This window comes from Panulirus ornatus, chromosome 17 (genome assembly GCF_036320965.1).
Source record: "Panulirus ornatus isolate Po-2019 chromosome 17, ASM3632096v1, whole genome shotgun sequence".
Classification (NCBI taxonomy): domain Eukaryota; kingdom Metazoa; phylum Arthropoda; class Malacostraca; order Decapoda; family Palinuridae; genus Panulirus; species Panulirus ornatus.
In genome coordinates, this window is record NC_092240.1 from 54,464,987 (window position 1) to 54,491,554 (window position 26,568).

Consider the following 26,568-nt stretch of genomic DNA (forward strand, 5'->3'; position numbering starts at 1 on the left):
GTCCGGGCCTGGAGGGAAGGACCCTCCGTGTTTGGCTGGACCCTGCCCTCATGGGGGTCGTAGCCGGGCCTGTAGCCTCTGTTGCTGTAAACGGGGCGACGATGAGCCTTGTGCCCCTGTTGTAGTTACCTGGGCGAGACGATGCGGACGAGCCTGTTGCTTGTTACTGTTATCTTGGGGGGGATGTTGGACGAGCCTGTTGCTTGTTACTGTTAGCTGGGGGGATGGTGGACGAGCCTGTTGCTTGTTACTGTTAGCTGGGGGGATGGTGGACGAGCCTGTTGCTTGTTACTGTTAGCTGGGGGGATGGTGGACGAGCCTGTTGCTTGTTACTGTTAGCTGGGGGGATGGTGGACGAGCCTGTTGCTTGTTACTGTTAGCTGGGGGATGGTGGACGAGCCTGTTGCTTGTTACTGTTGACGGGGCGGGACGATGGACGAGCCTGTTGCTTGTTCCTGTTACCTAGTTAGGAAGATGGCTGGCCTGTTGCCATTCGTTAATGTCACCCGGGGAAGGAGTATCATTCTTAGCCGTCAAATGTTTTCTGCGTCCGAGTATGACTGTGTTGTAAGTGGTCAGGCAAGTGTGTCGTGTTGAGGATATACACGCGTTTGGTTGTGTTGGTTTAGGTTGTGTCGATGATGCTGGACTGTTCTGACTGGTTGTGATGATGGAATGTTTGGTTGTACGGACGTGGGGAGTGTTTCGTTGTCTTGGTGTGTTTTGTATAGTGTTTCCGGGTTTGTGCAGTTTTTCTTAACTGAGGATGTGTGACGGGCTGGCGATGTTCCTGTATGCGGTAGTGATTTGGTGGAGTTTGTCTCGACCGCTGTAGTCTGGTTTCGAATTTACTCTTCTGACATACTGCTGCGTTCCTCATGCATGTCTGGAATGCCGTTGGTCACCTGTTGTAGGGATCAGTATGGAGTTGCGATACAAGAAAGGATTTCCCACTGTACGGCAGGGGATTTAGATGTGTGGTGGTGGGAGCGTATGGTTTTGTGGTGTGTGTCTGGGTGTGTGTGTGTTTTGGTTGGTATTGGATGAGTTTGGCTTTGTTCATAGACTCGTTTCATATTGTTATGACGGTGGTGGTTGATTGTGGTTGTGGTGGTAGATAGTTGTATGTATGTTTGGCTGCGTTTAGCATCCTCTTCCTGTTCGGACGGGTGGTTTGCGGGTGTGGGGTGGTAGGGGGAGCAGCCAGCGCTGATGCCCTCGCCTCACGAGTGCCGTAACGCCATTCAACTTGAAACTGTTTCAAAAATAATTACGCCCCCAAAGTGTGAAATAATTGTGCGGGGAGACGCCCTTAGCGGGAGGCTCGCATTGATGAAACGGCGGGTCTTTTGTGGCGGGGAGAGTTAAGTGGGTGTGGGGCGTGAAGGAGAGGGTCGTTGAGTGTGGCTTCACCCCCCAGGGGAGTCGCTGGGGAGAGGAGGTCAGACCGTATGTTGGGGCTGGGGGAGGACGGGTCACGCAGGATCACGGAGATAGTAGGCGAATGCGAGGCTGACGAACTCCTTCCCCCTCACTCAGGCGCCAGATTTAAGTGCCTCTGGGAAATTGAATTGAATTTGATCCTGTAATTGACCAGGTCGTATCGAAGCGTAATGAGTATGGGTGAGGGGTGAGTGACGCCCCCCTCATCATCATCATTAAGAGGACGTTAGCACCTCTGGACGCGAGTCATTAGCGGAGCTGGAGTGGCACATCTGTAACACTGTTGTTTGTGGTGGAGACTCGAGAGCGGTGTCACCTTCGGCCGCCCGCTGTCGTCGCGTTGTTAGTGCGTGTTAGTCACTCACCGCACCTACGGGGAAAACCCGCAAACAAGATGAGGCCCCACTAGAGTAAGACTTCATCCCCATAGAGTACAATGGATAATCACACACACACACACACATACACACACACACACACACGAAGATAGCCTTACCTTGTGTACCAGAACGCTGTTAAGATCTCTTGAGCACCAAGTCTTATTCCTGCTAGGGAACTTTGAAGCGCAAAGGAACCTGTTGAAACCTCGTCCACCGCGTTCATGGGGGCGACTAAGTGCTGTATAGATTCTCTTAGTACAGAGTTCTCTGGGTTATTGTTCCAGGAAGTTCGTTGCTCTGGAACCTCCAGAAATACCATTATCCCGGTAATAAAGTGCAGGGTTCTCTAGGATAACTTTGTTCCAGGAACTCCTGTTATTCTGGAACCTACTTTGGTACGGACACGAAACATCGCCCTGAGATTGATCTTAATGTCTCGTGTAATTCCAGAAAGTCTGAATCTGGTGGAATTCCAGACAGTCCAAAATCTGGTGTAACACTTGGAACGTATAAATCTGGCTCGTAGCCCCGGCACTTGATAAAAGAAAATACAAATCTTCCAAAAAATTATCGACCGCCATCACTGAAACACTGAAGATGTCTAGAACGAAGGAAACATCCACATACTTCTCTCTCTCTCTCTCTCTCTCTCTCTCTCTCTCTCTCTCTCTCTCTCACACACACACACACACACACACACACACACACACACAGTTGCTAGAAAACTAAGATAACACTGTTAAGGCGCTGGCGAACAAACAGAACATTGATATGACAATAAACACACACTACCAAAGTCTTTGAATGTGACCACTGTCTTGTCTCGCCCTGTGTCTTTAACTGGAAATAACTGGTATACGGGGCATGATGAAGCTATAACGCTCTTTAAGATAGATCATTTGATAACCAGACAGAGAAGCCAGTAGAGAAATCCAGAAGCCATTGTACAGTTATGTACGTCGTATATACATAATGAGTCTGGATGCATAATGTCGCTGCGCATGCAGGTAGTTTCGTCGAACAGCTTGATTGATCCGAGGAGCAATAGTTTGGTCTAAGGCCGAGCTTAAGGCCAGTCATCCAACATCTACCAAGTTTGTCGGCCGCTGATTGGTTGTGTTATCAGGTGTCATCCGTCAGGTGTCATCCCCTGGATGCCGTCGGGTGGGCGATAGATGGATGACGGCGTCCGGGTGAGTAATGGGAAGGGTGACAGTCAGGCAGGGAAGCAAGTGGCCTGTGAGACTGCACGTGTGTGCACCAGGGAGGTGCACTTGTTTGCACTGGGGATGTGCACTTCAGTGTGAGGGCGCGTGAGGGAGGCTGGCGGAGTGTGAGGGGGTTAGTGAGTCTGGCCTCGCTACTCGCCCGTATTTCTCCACCTGCTCATTAGCATAAAGCGAACGTAAATAATTAAGAGTCGGGCGTTAAATCGCGTGCGGGGAGGGGGGAAGGGGTGGAAGTGCGTGCCTCCTCCCTGCTGCCCCTCCTGCCGTATTTATAATGCCCTTGGTCGCGCGCGCACACGCCCCCACACTCCTCTGCTGAATCCTCGCTCTCGTCTCCGCCTGCTCACGGCCCTCTCCCTCTAACCTGCATGCAGGGTTAGTCCCTGCTCCGGCGCCCGTCTGCTGGCTCTACACATCCCCTGCTGGTTGCTGACGCGTCGTTCCCTCCCCGTGTGTGTGTGTCCAGGGTGTGTTGCCGTCCACTTGCAGGGAGCGTGAGGGGTGTCGCTGGAGAGTGTTGTTGTTGTTGTTTGAGATTAAACCTCCCTACAACTTAGGAGGTGCGGGCCCTATGTCTAGGGCGGCGCCCCCGCCGGTGGTGAGGGACCTAAGCACTGGGCCTTGGGGGTTGGGTTTGTTATCCCACCCGGCCTCTACGAGAGCCAGGCTCCCTCTGGAGAGAGTGATTGCGTGTGTGGTTGGCATGAGACACTGGGGTTACCACAGGGGATGTCGTGGGTGGACTACTTCCTGTCGTGTGGCGGCGTCGCTTTGGGCTCTGTGGTGGAAGGTGACGCTCCTCTTGCTCCGGCCGTCCGCCCCGACACCTGCTGTGGTGGACGACGGGGTTCGACCGCCGGATCGGTCTTTCGTGCGTTGCTCGAGCGATTCGCTGGCGTTCGCTGGAGACGAGGAAGGTGTCGGGTCCTGGCTCGGGTGGTGTAGTGTTCCGCGGGAGGGAGGGCGTGGTGTGAGGGAGCGCGCCCTTCGTTACTGACAAAGGGAGTGTTTGTGGCCTGTAAGATACGAGGATGTTGATATTAAATATGGTGGTCGACAGAGTGCATATCGTATTTTGATTTATTCATTGAGTGTTGGTATTTCAAATCGTATCCAGGTTAACAGAACGTGATTTTATTATTATTATTTATTAGTATTAGTAGTAGTAGTAGTAGTAGTAGTAGTAGAGTACTAATAAGTAAAGTATTTGAACTGTTGAGTAGAGATAAGAATGTGACCTTAAGCTGTGTTGTTGTTGGCAGTGAGGATGGTATATTGTGTGAGTGTGTGTGTGTGTGTGTGTGTGGTGGCGGCATTAGCAGGCTGGTCAGTGATGTCGGGTGTCGCGCATAAATGGCAGCATCTAGCGGACGTCCCGCATCAGAGGGCCACACGTAGACCACCTCCGCCGGGGGGGGGGGGGGGGGGGGGGGGGTTACCTTAACCAGGGAGGAGCATGACGGGGGGGGGGGGGGGCAGGACGGACCTGATGATGGGCCACCTGCCCCGGGGGCTCCAGGGGCTCAGTCTTGACACATTTTCTCCTTAGCCCCATCATTGGTACCCCAGGGGTCAGGCCCCCACCTGTGGTACCCCAGGGTCAGGCCCCACCAGTGGTACCCCAGGGTTCTGGCCCCGCCAGTAGTACCCCAGGGGTCAGGCCCCACGTGGTACCCAGGGTCAGCCCCCAGTGGTACCCCAGGGTTCTGGCCCCGCCAGTAGTACCCCAGGGGTCAGGCCCCCACCGGTGGTACCCCAGGGGTCAGGCCCCACCAGTGGTACCCCAGGGTTCTGGCCCCGCCAGTAGTACCCCAGGGTCTGGCCCCGTCAGTGGTACCCCAGGAGTCGGCTCAAGTGGGTTTTACCCCTTGGTTTCCCGGTGACACTGGTCTTCCCAGGGTACAGTACACTGGAAATGCGTCTCCTGCAGTTTCTTTTCCCTCATCAGTGGAGAACATTTCCGTGTCTTGATCCCACTGAAGATTGTGGGAAGTGATGGCGAAGCGTCGTGTCTTCAGTGGGGTGATTGGATTAATGTTTACAGTCGGGAAGGAGAGAGAGAGAGAGGAAGTGGGGCAAACGTTGAGGACGTGTCTGACGATGATGGTTTGGAGACCGAGCCTCTTGTGGCACGATTGTTCCTTGTAGGAGATGGTGGGTGAGGGGCCTTCAGGGATGGCGTGGAACGAGGTGAAAGGCTTGGAAAAGGAGACGTGGAGGCGTGGGTCGTTGTTGCTGTGATGGGGGAGTCCGGGGGTGACATGGTAGGAGAAGTTAGTACAGATGGGAAGGGGGTTGGCACTGGTTGCAGGTAGGAAAGAAGATAGGGAAGGGGGAGTACTGGATGTAAGATGGAAAGGTGATGATGGGATGGGCGGCTTGCTGTGGGAAATGGTGCAGGAGGGAGAGAGAGAGGGAGGGAGGGATGATGAGATTGCAGGGAGTGAGGGAGGCGGGATCCAGTGCTTCAGAGGAAGTTGAGGAAAACTTGACTTTAGTAAAGTGGGAGGGATGGATTCGGGGAGTGAAACAGAGATGGGGTTTGCGTAGCTTGGAGGTTCTAGGAGAGAGAGAGAGAGAGAGAGAGAGAGAGAAGAGGAGAGAGGGAGGGAGAAGAGTGGGGTGAGTGCAGGGAGGTGGCTGAAGGGTGGTCAGGCCTCGGAATGCTGGAGAAACTACAATAACATTGCGGCCTGTCAGTGACAAATGGTGGGTCGACTCGGCGTCAGGTCCGCGGCCCGTGGTAGCTCGCCCTTGATTTTTATGACACAATATTATGGCTGGGAAGATGGTATCTGGGAGGAGCGAGGGACGACCAGGAATACACGATGACCACACGCTCTGGCTACCAGCTGATGGATGACCCAGCCTACACACACACACACACAACACACACACACACACACACACACACACACACACACACACACACCTTTGCAGCCTCCCCACTCTCCACCACCTGACCACATTGTACAGCACCCTCTCGCCTTTTTCACTCTCTACGCATGATATCTACCACATTTCTTACCCTTTTGCCAGCCGTCCTCCACCGGAACCATCGTCTCGCCGCTACCACACGTGTTCTTCACGAGTCGGACACATTGGTTCGACCCCAACACTCCACCGCTGTCCTACTTTATTGTAGTTGTGAGTGACCATGTTGTGTTCTTCGACGTAGATGAGATGTGTCGACCTCCAGGGAGCAAGCTGTTTTATCAGACTGTTTAGAGATGTTTGATGTAGTTGTGTGTATCTGTTACAAGCATAATGATTGTGTGTGTGTGTGTGTGTGTGAGGGGGGATCACCCCGCGCGCATCCATGCCCAGTGTGGCTAATGTTCCCCCCCACAGTGTGGATGTGTGAGGACGCCCCCCGACGGTGACACCATCCCACACCTGGACATGACTGCAGTATAAGTTAAGGAGCGATAAGGTCGAAGTGCACCTCCCGGTTGTGTGCAGGTGACGAAATTTAATGAGTTCATCTGCTGTTGGAACGAGCCTTGGTATAAACATGAATCGTTCCTCTGTCAGAGAATCGTGTCGTTACGTTGCTTTGAAACGGAAAATGAGGAAAAACAAAGCGTGGAAATTGGCTAACTATACACAGTGTATCATTTGTATGCCTGGATGCACGTGCCTGCTTTGTGTCTTGACCTAAGATGACAGCAAGGGTTGGCATGTGTGTGGGCGGTATCAGCGGAGGTGGTGGTGGTGGTGGCAGCTTTGGTTGATGGCAACGAGTGATACAACACAGTGAGCGATGGTGGTGGTGGTGGCATATGTTGGTTTGTGTGGTGGTCGGTGTGTGTTAGTGGTTGGTCTGTGTGTTGGTTGGGGTACGTAGTGGTTGGTCTGTGTGTTGGGGTACGTATTGGTTGGTCTGTGTGTTGGGGTACGTAGTGGTTGGTCTGTGTGTTGGTTGGAGTACGTAGTGGTTGGTCTATGTGTTGGTTGGGGTACGTAGTGGTTGGTCTTTGTGTCGGTTGGGGTACGTAGTGGTTGGTCTGTGTGTTGGGGTACGTAGTGGTTGCTCTGTGTGTCGGTTGGGGTACGTAGTTGTTGGTCTGTGTGTTGGTTGGGGTAGGTAGTGGATTGTCTTTGTGTTGGTTGGGGTACGTAGTGGTTGGTCTATGTGTTGGTTGGGGTAAGTAGTGGTTGGTCTGTGTGTCGGTTAGGGTACGTAGTGGTTGGTTTGTGTGGAGCAGTTAAGAGAACGCAGTAGTGGGTGAGACATGAGTGTAGTGGTGTTGGTAGTGTGGGGAAGTTGGATATAAAGACGAGTGATACGTGGGCGTGACGTGTGTCGCCTGCATACAGATGTCAGCAGCAGGCAGCAGGAGGAGGAGGTGTTGGATGTGCGGTGGTCGGACGCGGGTACCACACCACACGCTCCCAGCCACACCAGATTACACGTGTCGTGTGGACGGGTCGGTATAATGCTCCGCTGGGGACGTGGGTCGCTTACCTACCTACAGCTGGGCTATAGAGAACTATCACAACCCCCCCCCCCCCCCCCTTCAGTGTATACACACCTGCCTTTATCTTCGTCTCTTACCACCTTCGCCACATCTGCGCCTCCCCTCACCCACCTGTGTTGCCCGGGACCCCCGGACGTGTCCACTCTGCCCTACGTCTCCCTACCGACCTCACTTGGACAAGAAAATGGAGGGAGGTGTCAATAAATTAATCAAGTTGAGTTAATGATGAATGTGGAGCCTGTTTGCAGATAGAGAGATTGCGGCCTGGATAGTGTTACGCCTCGTGGCAGGAGAGGTCGAGGAGTCCATTCTTGCTTGATCAGTTCTCGGCCTTAACACCCCCCTCTCCAAAATGGCGCGCTGGCCGGGTCCGTAACACTACCATTAAAACTTATCACCTCGATTTATAGTTTTTTAATGTTTCGTTTCTCCCAGCGTTGCAGGTTTTGCCCGGGATGTGTTAGGCTCGGCCAAGAGGTCTTGATAGTGTTGGTCGGTGATCGGTACTTGCGCTATATTTTCTACGCTGCCTTAATTGTGGTTGGTGGAATTTTAAACTTTAGATTTATGGTCTGGCATGATGTGGTGGAGTGGAGGGGCTGGGCTGCGTTAGGTAGGTAAATACTGTACGACACAGGACAGGGCCGGGTTGGGGAGTGGCCAGACGTATGTTCTGCTGTACCCATACCTTGTGCAGCCTGGCTGCTGCTCCTGCTGCTGTTCTGTTAATCAGTATCCCTTCTCGTCCCTCTGTCGTACGCCGTACTCAGGACGAGTCTCTTGCGATAAGTGGACGCAGGATAGGAAGGCATCCATCACGTCATGGAGCACGCATGCACTCTGCATTCTTCATTAGCCCAGTAGAGAGCGCTGTGGGAGACGTGTATAAACATACATGACATTTATAAATCATACGTAGATTATACAAAGACGAGATTTATCACCAGACACGTCTGCAGTGGCTCCGTATTGTGAAGAGAATGTAAGATGTGGAGGTACGGGAGTCGGTGTAAACACGGGGGGAAGACGCGGTTCTTGGGGGGAACTTCAACGCTGACGCGGTACTGAGCTCACGTCCACCCCGCGATGCGACCTCCTCCCCTCCTTGCTTACCCAAGATGGCTTCTTACACTCATGGCCTTTACCGATAGACGACATATATCGCTACTCTGACGTGCAGTTCAAATCGTGATTACATATTTTATAAGGATATCGAGCTGTGGTCCTGCTTATCCAGTCTCTCTTGTTGCGGTGTCTTTATCCACTTTAAAGTCGCGTCAAATAACCCAGTATTATTACAGTTATCTCGTATGTACCTTGTTTCATCATACTATTGTGATTCTCGCATCCTTATCAACCGTCATTATCGTAGGTAGCCACAGCCATTGACACCTGGCAGTGGGTGGTGCGGGAGTGTGGCGAGGATCAGACTTCGGATCCCATGTGGTGCAATTCGTCACGGGTAGACAAGTTTTGCACCAGACGGGAGGTGACCCCCTCGTCCTGTTGGACCAGTAGGGCCAGTCCGGCCACCGGACTCTGCACCCTCGTGTCGTTCCCTGCAATCCTGGAGTCCTCTTTCCAGTCGAGATTAGACTGCACCAGGTGGCAGAATACATGATAACATGAGGAAGATAATACATTTAATCAACCGTAACGTTTGTCACGCCATCGGCGTCACTGCTAGTCACGACGTCATGTGTTGACGTCATCTGGCTCTACTGTCGTCTTCGTCATCACCTTCGTCAGCAGTTTGGTTGTCACAGCAGAAGCTACAGGAGCAAGGAGACGTCCTGACGCTTGATTGTAATTACCGTCCACCCTGAATGATCTAGACTGGGGTTGTGCTCTGCAGTAAGGACCATTACAGTGTGAATGACCTCACGTTTAACCATCAGTTTATGTCACTGGCTTTTCTTGATGTCCCCCACTGTTCGGTCGAGGCTGGACTGAGATTGCGTTCAAGAGGCATCTACTTATGACCTGTAGTTGTCATATGTTTGATATTTGCAAGCGGAGCGTTGTTGCCTGATGGGTCGTGGGTACTTAACGATATGGTTGATATTGCAGTCATTGTGCACCGTACTTCGTAGTCTTCCAGGTCTCTCTCGTTTCATTAGGGACTTGTCTTCCAGTGCAGACTGGAGCAAGGTGTCTGGAGTAGTGGCTTCGTGTATGGTGTACAATTAATCCCCGGCATCGTCGCCGCGCTAGAGAACAAATGCTCTATCAGTATCACTCGTGTACCGTAGTGTTGGGTATCCCCCGCCTTGCATACCTGACGTCGGGTATTACCTAAGTCGGCCCTAGTGCGTGGTGGAGGTGGCGAGGTGGTTAGGTCAGGTCCTTGGTGAAGGGATGGGGGGTACGTGTGTGGCGAGTGGGTAGGTCAGGTCCTTGGTGAAGGGATGGGGGGTACGTGTGTGGCGAGGTGGTTAGGTCAGGTCCTTGGTGAAGGGTTGGGGGGTACGTGTGTGGCGAGTGGGTCGGTCAGGTCCTTGGTGAACGGATAGGGGTACATATGTGGCGGGGAGGAAGGACAGGTCCTTGGTAAAGGGGATAGGATATTACCATTGATGTCGGAATGTGCATTAGTAACATAGACAGTTTGAATATCTGGGGTCCAGAATTTTGATGCATCTCTTACAGCCTTCAGAAAGTAGCTGTCCTGGACGAATGCCTACATACAAAGTACACTGGACCAGCTGTCCTGTGGTGGTTGCTTATGGGTACGGGCCATGGCTTCTAACAGCCTGAGCAGAGCAGCAACAGTGCAGTTTGTTTGCAGACCCAGCTGTGGGGGTAGGAGACCTCCCAAACCATCGTATGGTGTGTAGATGTGGACATAGGTATGATCATGAGTGTGTGTACAGACAGGTTTGTGGGAGGAGTCGGTGTGAGTCACAGGAACGAATGGGGTTGGAAGGGTGATGGGGTTATCTGTTGGTTGGAGGACCAGATCTCCAGGTGGCGAGGCGAGCGGCACCAGGTGAGACCTAAGATGATGGCTCTGTATAAAAGGGTTGAGCTAGCGATGATGAGGTAATAAAATGGTCCAGAGTTTATCAGGCTGTAAAAGGATTAGCTGGTCGTGTGTTGGTAGAAGTGGGTGTGGGAGTGTAAGACTGGTGGCGTATGTGGTGAAGTGGGTTGGATACACTGGCAGCGAGGCTGGCCCGGCACCTGGTAGTAGGGAGGTTGGCCCGGTATCTTGTAGTACTGAAGTTGCTCCTGAGCAAGGTAGGGTTGGTAGACTTGGAAGGCCATGGAACACCCTATCCCCCGACCAGATAACACAAGACCTCCGTCCTTACCACCTCGACGCGAGTGTTGCAGCAGACGACCAAGCAGGACCTGTGGTGGTCCAGCTCCGCTACTCCTCCCAGAAGATTGAAAATCATGTCACGGGGGAACCATAACCAGAGGAAGGTCACCTGTGGTCTGCAGGTCTGTGTCTGTGGTCTGTGTGTGTGTGTTGGGGGGAGGGAGATAATGTCTTGCTTGTCTCACGAGCTCCCTGCCTCACTGATCCAGACGAGATGGGGAGACGGGTTTGTGATGGGGTGGTGAGGGGTGGCGATGGCCCGAGGAAGCGGTCGGTGTGCGGGGCGTGTGTGGTCCCTGATGATGATGGATGGTCTTATGGCCCGGGTTTTAATAGCAGGTTTGTTGTGTCACACCTCCTGATAGATCGTGTATGAGGCGACGTGTGTCGGATTAATGGTGCGTGTGTGCCTGTATCAGGGGCGACTACTGGTTCCTGCTTGTGAGTGTTTGTGTCCCCGTCACTCTCCTGGTCTCGACCTTGTCAGTCAGGTGACCTTGACATCCCACTTCATCCCTCATGACGTCATTCGCCTCGTCGCCACAAGATGACCTCGACGGAAGGTATTGACTTCATACACTTTCTGAACTGCTTTCATGCAATAGATCCTCCTGAAATTACTTATTTCGACACTTTTAAATTGCAAGCACACTATCGTACTTGGTCACTACACGCGTTTCAGGAGAAAGTACGTTAAGAATTTAGCAACTAACGGACTGAAGGTAATATTACGAAAAATGCGACGTGTTTGTCCCCGTTTTTAAATGGAAAAGTGTAAGTTATATTTTGGCAAGTTCATAATTCTTTCCGTTCTTAAATACATCTAAGATGACTCTTTGTCAAACCACCTGACGCGTTTTAAAAACTAGCCTCTCGTACTTTTTGTGCAGCAAATGATGAAGATAAGTTTTCAAGCTTATGTAAGCATTTAGCAGATGACGACGACAGCTTTTATGGCTAATGTAAGCATTTAGCAGCTTGTGAAGACGAGATTTAGCGTTAATTTACGCATTTAGAGTTCTTGCTGAATTAATGGTAAATAATCAGCATTCCGCGACGGTATTGGGTCATCAAAGCCAGGCTGCCCAGCAGGTCCTGGCGACGGTGGCGGGGTGAAGAATAAACGAGTTCTGGCGGGGATGAGCCGCCCTCTCCCAGGAGTTCTGGGGCACTGCCACGGTTGAGGGGGGGTGCTGGGGACGGCCTTCGTGGCTAGTCAATAGGTTAAATGTATCCCGGATAGGATGAACTATCCAAACCACAAGCCCCTGTATGGCACAGAGTGCGTAGGGAGGGGTGGTGGAGTGTGGCTAGGTGTTGCGAATATTACCTCGGCAGGTGTTGCTGTGCTTGCAACACCTGCCAGGGTAGTATTAAGGCCTGGTTCACCTGTCAGCCATCTTGTGTTGCTGGTGTTTTCCTTGGTGTCGTAGTGAACGTTGATGTCATCTGGTCTGACTGCATTGATGTACGTGCCGTGTTAACGGGATTTGATCCTATACAGTGTGGTAGTTAATAATATTCATATAATCTAGCATAATTAGTAACTGCATTCATGTCAGAGTGTTGGTAACTGTATTGATACCTAGTGTGAGTATGGTAGAGTTGGGCACTAGTTTGGTGGGAAATATAGAAAGTCGAACACCATGATACGCGCTGTGTCCAGTCAGATGTCATGTACACGCCTTCAGGCTGAAGTCCTCAATAGGGAACCGATCTTTTGAACTACGAGATACGACCAGTGTAATGTCAACTCTCAGGGGCAGGTTCGAGAGCAGTTTTAATATCAATGAAAATGGAAACAAAAATGAAAACCTTCAGCTAATGGGAACCTGGGTGTAGTACATGTGTTATCTGCATTTCTGTACTACGATAACTTAGATTGGCTCCCCCAGCGTCTGTCTGAGTTAGGCCTGGTGGCCAACCATGAATACTGAGGTCTGTATGAAGAGATCAAGATGGAAGACGTTCATCTTCATAACATCACCTCTAAACTTCTACAAAAATTTACCCAAAAAAATTGCCGTAATATATATATACCTCGCTAACGCGGGAAATGGCGAATAATATGAAAAAAAAAATATATATATATATATATTTATAATCGTGTTAGGGATTGAGGCTTCCGCAGAAGAGAAAATTGGATGATAGGAAGGAAAAGAGAGGAGGCGGGTAGGGAGGAGGAGCCGGAGCCTGGCAGCCCTGGAGGGAGGTGGGCTGAGCCATCATCACTACAGGTTAATGAGACGGATAATGAAGGACAAGCCACTGGGGCCAGACCCCTCACGTCCACCCACCCACCGCCCCGGCGGCCGGTTGGGCTCCGGTGTAGAATGGGGGAGGCTGGGGTGAAGGGGGCGCAAACGATGCCCCTTTGGAAGGTCAAGTATGGTGGCAAGGACGGGCTACTGGAGTGGAGATGGGTGGAAGGATGTGGGTGCTGAGGGAGTGATAGACGTAGGGAGGGTGTGTTTCAGGAGGGGACTAGTACATGGGCGTGGGTGAGTATCTAGGGGCGTGTGGGGGCGAAGGGGACGATAGTCTATGGGTTTGATGAGGGTTAGGGGCCAGCTGGGCACCTGTTCGGTAGGTGGGTGGGTGGGCTGAAGGAGACCCCCGAGGAGTATTATTAATGAGACAAGTTATGAGGAAGGTGTATACTGTGTGAAGCTCTCGTGCCTATCCCCCGCTTACCAGTTTCTCTTTACTCTCCTCACTTTTCCTCCGCACTTCCTCGACCCACACCAACCTCTCCTCCTCTACCACCAGTCATGACCCCGGCACACCTTCCCTCCGAACCTCTAAGCTCGCCTCCTCGACCTTCTCCACCTGCTCTGTTGTACTCTCTATCTACCTCACCGTTTACACACACTGCTCCTCTGTTATCACCTATCCCTCCTCCCCCCTGTACTCCATCGTGCCCCATCTGGCCTCGTAAGGCCACTGATCCCCATGACGAAGCATTCATTTTCCAGCGCACGTCTCCTGTGTAGGTCCTCTTCCCTAGCGTACCTTCCACCCCATAAGCACCACGCTCCTCCCTCATCAAGTCATCACCTCCCCGCTGCACCTACCATGTTCAAGATAGATATATAAACCACCCGACCAAGACTCCTCTGGGTTCATCATCATATAATGCAGTTTTGATTTACACATTTCTCAAGTTTTCCTTCGTCGTTAGGTTCTGGTAGTCCTTCGTCGTTGTCGCCTTCGGAGGTCGGAAATGACGCCGTCAGCTCTTACGGTGGTCGGCAGCCGGTGGGCTAAACACACACACACACACACACACATACACACACACACACACACACACAGTTTGATTATTATTAGTTCCCGACTCGGCTTGCGCGCGCGCGCTCTGCGCTCGGACTTAAGTTACCGATGAGGCCGGCGATAGCATGAGTACCACAAACTTATTTTGGCATAGAGAGAGAAAAATTAGACTCGTTTGTGATGGTTCCGGGATAAGGTGGGTGGCGGCCGGGGCGGCGAAAGGCTACGTATTTATGGTCTGTAGTAATAGTGGTGGGCGTTGGAAGGGAGGGAAGGAGGTGGAGCGGACCCCCTCACCGTTGGAGACGCCTGGTGTCCATAGGGCCAACTGACGTATGCCAAAAGAGTCGGGGCCCGGGGCTTGCATCTCCTGCCCCGCCGCCGCTGCCCCAAACCCAGTGTGGAGACGCCGGGAGGTCTTGTGGGCAGGTTGGGGTGCACTTCCCCGACCTGTGGTATCGCTCGCCTTCATCTCACTGTAACCTGAACCCCCCCACCACTTGGCAGGAAGGTAGTCTGCCTCACAGATGGCAGCCCATCACGAGCAGGTTCATGCTGGGCTCCCTCCTGTGGGCCACGCTGTCAACTGCACCATGGCTAGGACCAGGGACCTGGGAGTACCATGACTAGGACCTGGGAGTACCATGGCAAGGACCAGGGACCTGGGAGTACCATGACTAGGACTAGGGACCTGGGAGCACCATGACTAGGGCCAGGGACCTGGGAGTACCATGACTAGAGCCAGGGACCTGGGAGTACCATGACTAGGGCCAGGGACCTGGGAGTACCATGACTAGGGCCAGGGACCTGGGAGTACCATGACTAGGACCAGGGACCTGGGAGTACCATGACTAGGACCAGGGACCTGGGAGTACCATGGCTAGGACCAGGGACCTGGGAGTACCATGACTAGGCCAGGGACCTGGGAGTACCATGACTAGGACCAGGGACCTGGGAGTACCATGGCTAGGACCAGGGACCTGGGAGTACCATGGCTAGGACCAGGGACCTGGGAGTACCATGACTAGGGCCAGGGACCTGGGAGTACCATGACTAGGACTAGGGACCTGGGAGTACCATGGCTAGGACCAGGGACCTGGGAGTACCATGACTAGGGCCAGGGACCTGGGAGTACTATGGCTAGGACCAGGGACCTGGGAGTACCATGACTAGGGCCAGGGACCTGGGAGTACCATGGCTAGGACCAGGGACCTGGGAGTACCATGACTAGGGCCAGGGACCTGGGAGTACCATGGCTAGGACCAGGGACCTAGGAGTACCATGGCTAGGACCAGGGACCTGGGAAGCACCATGGCTAGGACCAGGGACCTGGGGGTACCATGGCTAGGACCAGGGACCTGGGAGTACCATGGCTAGGACCAGGGACCTGGGAGTACCATGGCTAGGACCAGGGACCTGGGAGCACTATGGCTAGGACCAGGGACCTGGGAGTACCATGGACTAGGACCAGGGACCTGGGAGTACCATGGCTAGGACCAGGGACCTGGGAGTACCATGGCTAGGACCAGGACCTGGGAGTACCGTGGCTAGAACCAGGGAGCTGGGAGTACCATGGCTAGGACCAGGGAGCTGGGAGTACCATGGCTAAAACCACGTAACTGGGAGTACCATGGCTAGGACCAGGGACCTGGGAATTCCATGGCTAGGACTAGGGAGTGTCAGGGGTAGAGTTGGTGGTCGTGTGGAGCTGGTCGTCCATAAGTCCGTGGCACTGGTCGTCCAGAACTTCCCAACGCTGGTCGTGGTCAGGTTCCCATGTACACAGGAGCAACAGCCGCGCCAGTGGAAGGCTTCATTAGGAGCGTGTGTGTGTGTGCGTGTGTTGGTGGGCCGCCTTTTCCAGCGGAGGGAAGGGTTGATGTTTGACTGTCAGTAGAGAGAGAATCGTCAATGACACCTGTTTTGTTTTGGAATCTTTCCTGCCAAACAGCCATCTCCGCCACCATCTCTACCTCTCTTGTCTCTCGTCTGTCCCACATCACCTAAGCCTTCGTCTTGACCTCCCCATTGTCTCTGTCACATCTTCACTTCAGCCACAGTCTTTCTCTTCCTTGCCGCATCACCTCGGTCACCGTCTGTACCTTCTAATACTGTGCTACATGACCTTACCGCCGTCTGTGTCTTATCTCTTGTCTGTGCCACACCGCTTCAGCCTCCGTCTATATCTGCCTTTTACAAAGTTTTATAGTTTCATCTGTTGTTCCCCACCGCTGTAATACGGTATGTCCGCCTCAAAGCGCCCATCTCATTCCCTCCCTCACATCATTATCCATCCCATAATACTCCCTTCCCACATCCCTCCCATCTCTCGCCCCTTTCCACTTTTCGCTCTCCCTCTCCCACTTATCCTCTCCCCGGGTCAGGCCACACGTCCTCCAGCTCACACATACACACACACACACACACTGTAATTTAACTTTGGGATCGTAATTGGCACCGTTTGTGTTACGAGGGTGAACGGAAGACGGGAGGCGCAGGGGCGTTAACGGGCGATGGAGGGGAGGGAGGGAGTGAGGAGAGGCTGAACTGTACGGAGGGTTGGGGGTGTGGCTGGCCTGGAGGAGGGGAAGGAGAGTTGATGCCAAGAGCATCCGGCACTGTGGGTGACACACACACACACACACACCACAACACACACTATTACCGTATATCTGCCTCATTAGGTACTTTATAATATTGATACATAAACGCGAAAGCACTGGTCACGTGTCACTGCCAAGAGTTTCGTATGGCACCGCAGTGTCTGTAACGTAAACGTTGAGAGCAATCGCTGGACGGGTCTGCCAGTGTTGGACCCTTACAGCTGTTACCCTACAATGGTCTGGGAGGGAATGCTGCTGAGATCGTATGTGGCTGTTCGAATGGAGGTGGAATTGGGCTATGGATAGAAATTTCGATATAGATGTATCATAGTCTTTGGTACTGATGAGAGTGGGAGAATTAGAAGTAATGTCAAACGAATGGATTTTTTTTTTCTTGTCGATATTGTATATTTTGAGGTCAGAGGTACCGTGTGACCTGACCATGTGGTGTGACCCCATGATTTTAACGTGGCTCCTTAGCTTGGTGAACCTCCTCGCCTAGAGTGTGTGTGGGGGGGGGGGGGGCGATGTAGCAAGGTGCGACCCCCAGAAGTTTGTGTGACACAGGGGTGGTTGGTTCCTGTACCCCCAGAGCTTAGTGTGACCCCCCCCCCCCAGAAGTTTGTTTGACACAGGGGAGGTTGGTTCGTGTACCCCCAGAGCTTAGTGTGACCTCCCCCAGATACTGGTGTCCCCAGAGTTTGCTGTTACCCCCAGAGCCTGCGTCGACGCTGGAGACGGCCATGATTACCACCATTTCTTTATTTGTCAACCTTTGGGGAGTTGGGGCCGAGGCGCGGGCCGAGGGGAGAGAGATAGTTAGCGAGGCTAACAAGGTGGTGGTAACAAGGAGGATAATCACCAGGGGAGCGTCAGGGTCCAATAGGGGGGTAGGGAGGACCAACAAGGGAAACGAGCGGTGATGGAGGTGGAGAAGATAGAGGGAGCCTAGTACACGCAGGCGCGGGTGCACGTGCGTGCAGGCACTCGTCTCTCCCTAAGAGCACTCTACATGGTTTGGAGGTCTCGTGATAACCAGGGTTGGATGCTTTTAAGCCCCACAGCGTCACCAATCCGCGACGCTGTACAGCTTCCAGACACGACCTGAACGTGTCTACGTCGGGAAGAGGGAAAAAAAAGACGCAAGTGCAATTAGGCCGAGTAATTTTAAAAGTTAAAGCAACTTGTTAAACGAGTTGCGGTGAAGTAAAGTTAAAGTGCGTAATTGCGAATTGACCGCGGAGATAAACTTGATGGTGGCGGGCGGCCAGTGTGTGTGTTGGGGAGGGGACGTCATCACAGACGTTGGGTATTACAAGTGTGACAAGTGTCGCAGTACACGGGAGGCGCGCGCGCTGTCGGAACCCGTGTGCGTTGATGAATACACGATCACACACGGGCCGTCTGATGTGTTCATAGACGAATGTAACCAAAGGCTGTCTGCTATGTGCTCAGACGAATATAACAACAGACTCGGCTTTTGCACAGACGAATAGAACCACTGACGGTTTTTGCATAGTTATTAGCCACAGACCTTCTACTGCGTGCACAGACGAATGTATGTGTACCACAGACCGTCAGTCTTTGCACAGACGATCATGAACACAGACGGTGAGATGCGCCCGCGAGGATATGGAGGGAGTAGGTAACGAGCGAATAAGAAAATTGGTCCCCTAAGGAAGGAATGAGAGGAGCGTGGAGGGAGCGGAGGGAGGAGAGTGGAGGGAGCGGATGGAGGAGAGTGGAGGAAGAAGAGGGCGGGTAACCAGGAGGGAGGACCACCGGAGCGTACCTAATGACAGTGATCAAGTGTTGAAGTAAAGAAACTGTTGATGGAAATGGCCAGCCTCCACCCGCCTTCCTTCCTCCCACTCCTTCATTTATCTCCATCATGGCCTTCCTCCCCAGTGTGTGTGTGTGTGTGTGTGTGTGTGTGTGTGTGTGTGTGTGATTCCCTCCCAGTGTTGTAGTTACCACTGTAGCGTACGTTGGTGTGTTGATGTGATGGAGGACGGCGAGGGAACCATGGCTGTCAGCGTGGCAGACTTTCCTCCGCATGATCAGTCCTGCTTCACTTTGTGCCTTCCCCTCACACCACCGTTTGCCTTCTCGTATATTGTGTGTTGCTCTTATACTGAGAACTCTCTAAGTACCTGTGTGTGTGTGTGTGTGTGTGTGTGTGTGTGTGTGTGTTCAGAATCTCCTCCTGTATCTTAGTCTTTTTTTTTTATTTTACTTTTACACGTTACAAGATCGTTAATTTAATCAGGACTGCGACACGGTGCAAGTGTGACACATCTCAAGTATCACTTGTCGTTGACTAGTGAGTGTGACTGTACGTGCGAGTGTGGACCAGTGACTTGGATGGTGTGTGTGGTCGACGATATTGTGATGTGCTTGGGAAGGCAAGGCAGGAACAGGATTTCGCACTCGTACATTCTTATATATATATATATATATATATATATATATATATATATATATATATATATATATATATTTTTAGTTGTATGTATGTATTTGGGTTTAGATGTGTGATAGTGTTGGGATCGTCTCTCATCTACTTGGCCTTCGGATAGAACTGATGGTAATGGCGTTCCCTCGCACCCTCTGTGGATTTTGAAAGTTAGATATTACATGAGCCTCGACCGCTCGAAAAATTTGATTGCAAATATGGGGTGTGGGTGATATTTTGGTGTTTTTGCTTGTATAGAAGTTTAAGCTAGTGTAGAAGGCAACAGGAACTGGATTAATTTGAAAATATTGGGTTTCACCGAACTATGACTCCATCATGGGAAACGAACAGTTTATCAGTAACTCGGACCACTTATTTTTTTTACTGGGCTTTTAGACTGACATTCGTCGTTGTTAGTGATGTCGTTCAACAATCCTGGCATATATTTTTTCCCTTAGTGAAAACATTTTTGATGTTTGCAAACGAGATTTCCACAGGTTTCGCAACTTTTTCTGGCAGCCTGATCTGCGGCCATATTTGTACATTACGATGGTTTCTGAGGTCTTAATACCTGCTCAGCTACGTATGGGGACTGAGCTATCTTGCTGCTCCTCTGCTGAGTCGGGCTGTTGGAGGCCTGCAGTCCTTGTACCGACGTAATGTTGACATTCATGATGGTTTGGTACTCAGCAGGTATATGTCCAGACCCTTTTTTTTAATGTTTTCTTATTGAAATCTGACGTAACGTACCCAGTTAACGTGGACCACAGTACATGATGGCCGTAGTGAAGCCGATCATAGGCGGATTAGGATGCCGTCGGCAGCGTAAGTAGCCCACCCAGCTGACTGACCGTGGATGTAACTTTCCAGGAGCCTAAACTCTCCCGTACCGAGGGCTCCTTCACTCACCAAGGGCGTCAGTGGTTTCGAGAGCTGCCGGAGGACCTGCCTGACGGTGTCTGGAGCTACTGGACTTCATGGTCATGCGTACTGTTTGCTTAGCGTCTTAGGCATGGCTGGCGCCAGGCCTGGGTCTCTTTGATTTGATGTCTGTTGGGCTTTACAGCTTCAAGGATTCGGGAATGGCGAGCTTCGGCGCGTTCCTTAACGGTAGCCAGGCCTCGGGGTTAGCGGCCGACGGCGTTTTCGTAGCTGTCAGCCGTGAAGGATGCTACTAGTCGTGACTGATGGAATTGGGGTTGTCGAGCTTTGGGAGCTGCCGGAATACGGGTGTCAGGTGTGAAGGTAGCTGGAATTGAGTACGTCAGGCTTTGGGGGATGTTGGAATACGATTGTCTGGGTTTTAGTGACAGTTGAAATTAGGTATGTATCAGGTTTTGGGTGTTGGCAGAAGAGAGTAGTCAGGCTTTGCGGGCAGATGTGATTGTGAGCGTTCCATAATGTTGATCAGATGTTGTCTGTATTAGTTTCTTGTTCACTTTTTTCTCTGTACTTGGTACAGTATTACAGGGATTGAGTGTGTCTTTGTTCATGATACAGTAGTACATGGTACAAGGGTTATATCTGTTTGTGTACATGGGGTACAGTATAACTAGGATCGGTGGCACAAGATTATTGATTAGATCAATACAGTATTACAGGGATCGGATCTGTTTGTGTACATTGTACAATATTACAGGGATGGGTTGTACAAGGTAGTTGATCAGATCAGTAAAAATCTGCTTCGTATGAGTTGTGGTGTTCAGCATGTCTGAATTGTTTAGTGGTCAGTCGAGCATGACAAGAGACCGTAAAGGTGTCGTCTGCTTTACTCTCTATTATTATTATTTTTTTGTTCATCTTACGGATTACTAACGAACTTCCGGCGGTCACTGCCGTGTTGGATAGTGTCCTACATCCAGAAATAAAAGTCTGATATTCCTGAAGAAATGCACTAAAGTTTTATGACGTTTACTTGAGGAAAGATCAAAGATGAGACCGAGGGATTGTGGGGGTTGTCAGTGGTTGGCCGAGCAGCTGGGGGTCCGGCCAGTGACCAGGCCCCAGCCGCACGTCACACTCGATTTATACACCGAACACACAGATACACGCCCTCCCAGGCGTGCACACACACACACGCCTTTCCAGGCGTACACTCAGACACACTCCCTCCAAGGCGTACACACAGACACCCTCCCCACAAAGCGTACACATATACACACGCCCTCCCAGGCGTACACATACACACGCCCTTCCAGGCACACACACAGACACGCTCTCCCAAGCATAAATTAAACATATAGGTATTGTATATGTTAGGCGGAGGTGTGTTGGTAATGACGTAAGAAGGATTGGGATGTGAACGGGCGTGCAGGGCTGCAGGATGTGTGGCGGCGTCTTTTTCTTCATCCCTCCTTTGTTTTCCTCCTTTCACGTGCCTTTTCTATTACCCTCTTCTTCGTGCTGGTCTCCGCCGTTCTTTCCCTTTGTTCTCCCTGCTCCCATGTTCGCCTGCCGCTCCTCCACCTTCCCCACTCCCATTCCTTTGGATTTCTGAGCTCGCCGCCTCACGCTGTAATTATAATTTACTTTGATTCACTATCAACAATTTGAGTTGAATTAGGTTTTGATTCAGCGTGGTGGTTTCCTGGAGGGGGTTGATCAAACCTCACAGCACGACGGAGTTAGTCCGACCCATTTTCTCCCTTACCAGATGTGACAGTTTTCTTCGTTTGTCGTTTTCTGGGAAATTCTGCTAATTTTGGAAGATTATCCTCTGAGGCATACATGGTAGTGAATCGTTTGACAGTTGATTAATGCCTATCTTCATGTCTCGGATGGTGGTACATATGGGACTCTTTTATTATAATGCTAGTCATGTACATCGCCTCCCATCCTGCCTTCATTGCAGCATATGCTTCATTCATTCATGATTTTCAGTCTTATCTTAGTTTGTTCCATACGAGTGCCCATACTTCCATACCATCAGAGTTCTGCTCCTTGAGAGCTTTTTTGTCTCCGCAGGAGCTCTCCCGTCCTGCCTTCTTAGACCCCCCTTACCTGATTCCATAGGAGCTCTTCTCTCCTTTCCAACCTTCCAACGACAGGGAGCTCACATCGACTCTTCAGTTGGTGAGACTGCCCTATTTATTCTCCCACCATCTGCAAAACATTGTTCCTAATTTGTGTTGCTGTTAATGCCAGGCATGAGTAAAAGTAAGGTAGAAAGCACCATCCAGTAGGGAGCAGAGCTTTTAAAAGTGAATGTTTATTAATGATAAGTCCCATCACTTTTAGACATCTTGGAATGGTACTGAAGGGAAATCTAAATAACTTACTTTTGTTCTTGTTATTACTGGTCCATCCTGTAGTTTACACAGTTAGCCACCTTTCTGAATTTTACATTCATCATTGGAAGTTAGTTTTCAATATGTTTCGTCACTGATGAGTAATATTTCTATTGTATAATGTCCAAGAGATGTTGTATGTTCGGGATATCGAAGATTGGCTGGAGGGATCATTTTACCCTTCGTTCTTCAAAATGCCATGTACAGATTCCTCCATGCTTTTTACTATTACTGCTTTATCTTCCTGTTACAATCAATGGACAGTATCAGTCTACCTCATATACCATCCATATCTGTTAATTCTATATGATGCACACCTCTCCCTATCTAAAATAATCAAGCCCTGATACCCCAGTACTTCCTGTACTCTTTAACAATCTAACCGATTTCTGTCTACACCCCCCCCCCCCTCCCTCCCCAGATCCGTCTAATTCTGACTCAGTTGTCTTTGTCTCTGTGCATTAATCTTATCCACATACCGAAACCATTTCAGCACACTTCATTCGGACTGTGCATGCTGCCAAACCTTTCTGACTCATTCCTTACATAATCACTCCATCTTGCACCATGCATTGTCCTAGGGCATTGCATTTCCATCTCATTCACCATCTTCCATTCATCTTCCAGTCTTTTGCACAGTTGAAACAACTTTGTCTTTGATTATATCAGGCTTTATCCTTAGAGACAATGGCCTTTTTTTTTAACATGTTATTTTAATGTACCTTAGTCCCTTATTTCACTGTATGACTTCCTTCAGCCTTCATGGTTCTGTCAGCTGTCCTGTCCACAATCAGTTATCAAAACGTGCCACGTTGTCTAGGTCTTCCCCATTTAAACTCTCAAACCATCAAATCTCACACCCTTCCTGCTTCTCTTTATCATACTGTTGTTCTTATGAATTCTTATTCATAAAAATGACAACTTTCATAGTCTCCTGAACTGTAACACCAGCATCTGGAGTTTGCCATTTGTATCATTTGCAAACAACATTATATTCACCTCACAGGGCTCTCCATTCTCAGAATACTGTACACCCAACCTTTGCTCAGAGATCCTTTAGTTTATCTCCTTCACCTCCGCATCTGTGAACAGATTAAACATGTTCCTGACATTACATATCCTTGATGCGGACCCACCTTTACTAGGAAGTACTATCATCCTCCCTTCCCATACACTTATGCCTTACTTTTAGCAAAAGCTCATCTGCATTCGTTAGCAATCCTTTTACACCATATTATTGCAGCACCTTCCACAGGGCATCTGTCAACCATTATCACATGCTTTTTCCAGAGCTCATGTATGTCACATACAAATCCCATTATTTTTAGATTTCCCAAATTCTTCAAAACAAAAACCTGGTCCACATGTCCTTCACTGCTTCTGAAGCATCATTCTTTCTTTCCAATCATTACATACATCATGGATGACTGTGTATGATTTTTTCAAGATTCTAGTATAGTACTGTTTGCTCAGTACTAATTACCGTAATCTTCCATTCCATAATGGGTATCATCAGCAGCATTACTTTACCATATATCATGACCATATAATGTAAGATGCATTATATTTGCAGTGTGCCAACCTGGGAAGTACAAGGACAGTGTGGGAGCTGCTGACTGTCGAGCTTGCCCTGATCATAGTGCAGCTCCGCACGCTGGAGCCTCTGAGTGTAGATGTGACACTGGGTATTACCGCGCACCTAAAGATCCCCGTTCCATGCCATGTACCCGTAAGTGTATCAGCATCACTAAGTTTTTATTCCTTCTTCTACCCCTCTTATGAAGATATGTTCTTTTAAAGTACTGTGGTTAATTTTATGCCAGGGCTAGTTCTTCAGAATGGCCTGAAAAAATTGTATAACCCAATTCAAGAGGTATTACAAAGTTACTGTGATGTTTAAGACTCTCTCTCTCTCTCTCTCTCTCTCTCTCTCTCTCTCTCTCTCTCTCATAATCTTAAACACACCATGAGACTTCACGTGAACTTTGCTCTCCTGGGCTTTCTGAAACTACATAAATCAGGAACCAGTTAAGGAAACACCCTAATTTTTATGGTTTTATTTCAAAGTCCACAACTTCAACAGCCAGATATTTATTTACCTAACTTGAATGATACTTGATAATGATATTTGTATTTATAGATCCAGCTGCATGCTTCAGTAAGATTTTGTGTTATATCTGTTGACTTTGTTGTGTATTCAATTTCAAAAGTGATATCTTAGTTTATTTTGTAATTAGAATAAAAGCTTTTATTTGATTTTTAACATTTTATGCATAATATGAAATGCTCATGAAGAATGGATGATTGGCACTAAGGGCATAAATTACTTTGTTTTAAAGGTGTTAATGTTTCATTGGGTTTGGCTGTTTTTATAGCTTTGTAAAGACTTTCTTTCACCCATTTTCTGATGTAATTTAATATTGCTTCTCTCTTATTCAAAGCCCATTTGACTTATATCAGGTACTCAAGATTTGCTTTTTCAGAGATGCAAAATTTTCTCAATTTTATATTTTATGAATTGATAAGTGTCCACCCAAAAAAGAAAATTATGATAATAGCATGCACTTAAACAAGACATTTACCAAGATTCATTTTAGCCTGAGACAGTGAGCAGATATACTTCAGTAATCCCACTGCAGCAGGACTAATATCATTAGTGCCATTTGACTTTTGTAACTTCAGTCAGCTTAGGATACCACAGAAAATTTGGTTTTCCAAACAAATCTCTATACCTAGCTTTTAGGAGGATGATAAACACCAGCAAATTTAGATGAAATGACATTCTCTAGGGATCATCATGTGCAGGGGTATCAGGCACATAACAGGCTGATGGAACTAGAGCTTTACTTCTGACCGGAACAATTTCTATATAACCAATCTTGTGACTTTCAATCTTTTCTGTTGTTGGATTTTGTCAGTTTATAAATGAGGATTCCATGCTCCCAAGATGATAAGCTAGCTAAAACCATCATTAAAAAACTATATGAAATACTTCTGTCCAATCAGCATTACTTTTGTAGATGAATTGAGTGAACTTGAAGGATGAAGAAGTATGAAACTTAAAAGAAATATATATATGCCATGAAGTTCAAAAAATATAGAGAGAGAAATGAAGATATTAGAGCCACATTGAGGCCGATGTGATAAACTTAGGCTGTCTTGGTAGGAGGTGACTTTAGAGCATTTTGATTGCTCTTCATTTCATAGGCATTGTCTTGATGAAAGTTTCTCTTATAGAAAGCAAAGTGAATCCATCGTGGAAAATTTTTTATTCATGAACAATTTGACTAGCATGTAATTGATGGTAATACAAACATGAATCGCAAAGATGTAAACAACTAGCACATGGGCATATCACTTCATACAAGTTCATGGAGATGGAGCACCAATTATACTATTACTGCAAAGTTCCTCTGTGATAAAGAATTCTGCAGGTTATTTACATACAGAATGCCTATATCACTTGCTATTGAAGAAAATGCCAGAAAAAAAAACAGAATAGGGTATGCTTTCCTTTATGTTGATATAGGAGGGTGTTGAGTTGATGGGAGAGGCCCTAGGGTGGCAGCATGGATGTCCTTGTGTATGGAAATACAGGATGATTATTTTCTTTTTCTAGATATGATTTCATTCTACCAATACCAAATAAAATTAGTATGTTTGGATTCAATCTTAAAATAACAATGGTTGGTTATGAGAGTGCTGCAAATTATTTAGCAGTGAAAACAGGGTACACTAGGACATGTATGTAACTATAAGTAGTGACTAAAGTCCTCATAGCTCATTTACAGTAATTTATCTCCTGCAGTCCAGGAAACTTTTGAAATGTCTCTTACTTGTAGAAGTGATTGAGATATTCAGTTTGGCTTTCATGTTTTATGACAAAACATAATATGCCCACAGGTCCTCCAAGTAAGCCTCAGAACATTACAGTGAACTTTGTGGACCAGTCTACAGTAATCCTTGCTTGGCAGCCTCCAGTAAATGATGGTGGCCGCACTGATACTCTCTATCGTGTCATCTGTGATGCTTGTGGAGGTCACGTCTCATACAGCCCTCCCCAGGTAGCAGAGGCAAGTAACCATTTTTAAA

General features: G+C 49.3%; 1 protein-coding gene across 12 annotated transcripts in view; it reads left to right on the forward strand.

Annotated features, from left to right (window-relative positions):
* Positions 1-26,568, forward strand: part of Eph (Eph receptor tyrosine kinase) — a 1,175,025-nt gene that overhangs the window by 1,109,123 nt on the left and 39,334 nt on the right. For all 12 annotated transcript variants that reach the window (XM_071672575.1, XM_071672576.1, XM_071672570.1 and 9 more), the window contains 2 exons: positions 24,050-24,205; positions 26,380-26,549. In XM_071672575.1, the coding sequence (XP_071528676.1) occupies positions 24,050-24,205; positions 26,380-26,549 (326 nt within the window). The remainder of the gene's footprint in view (positions 1-24,049; positions 24,206-26,379; positions 26,550-26,568) is intronic.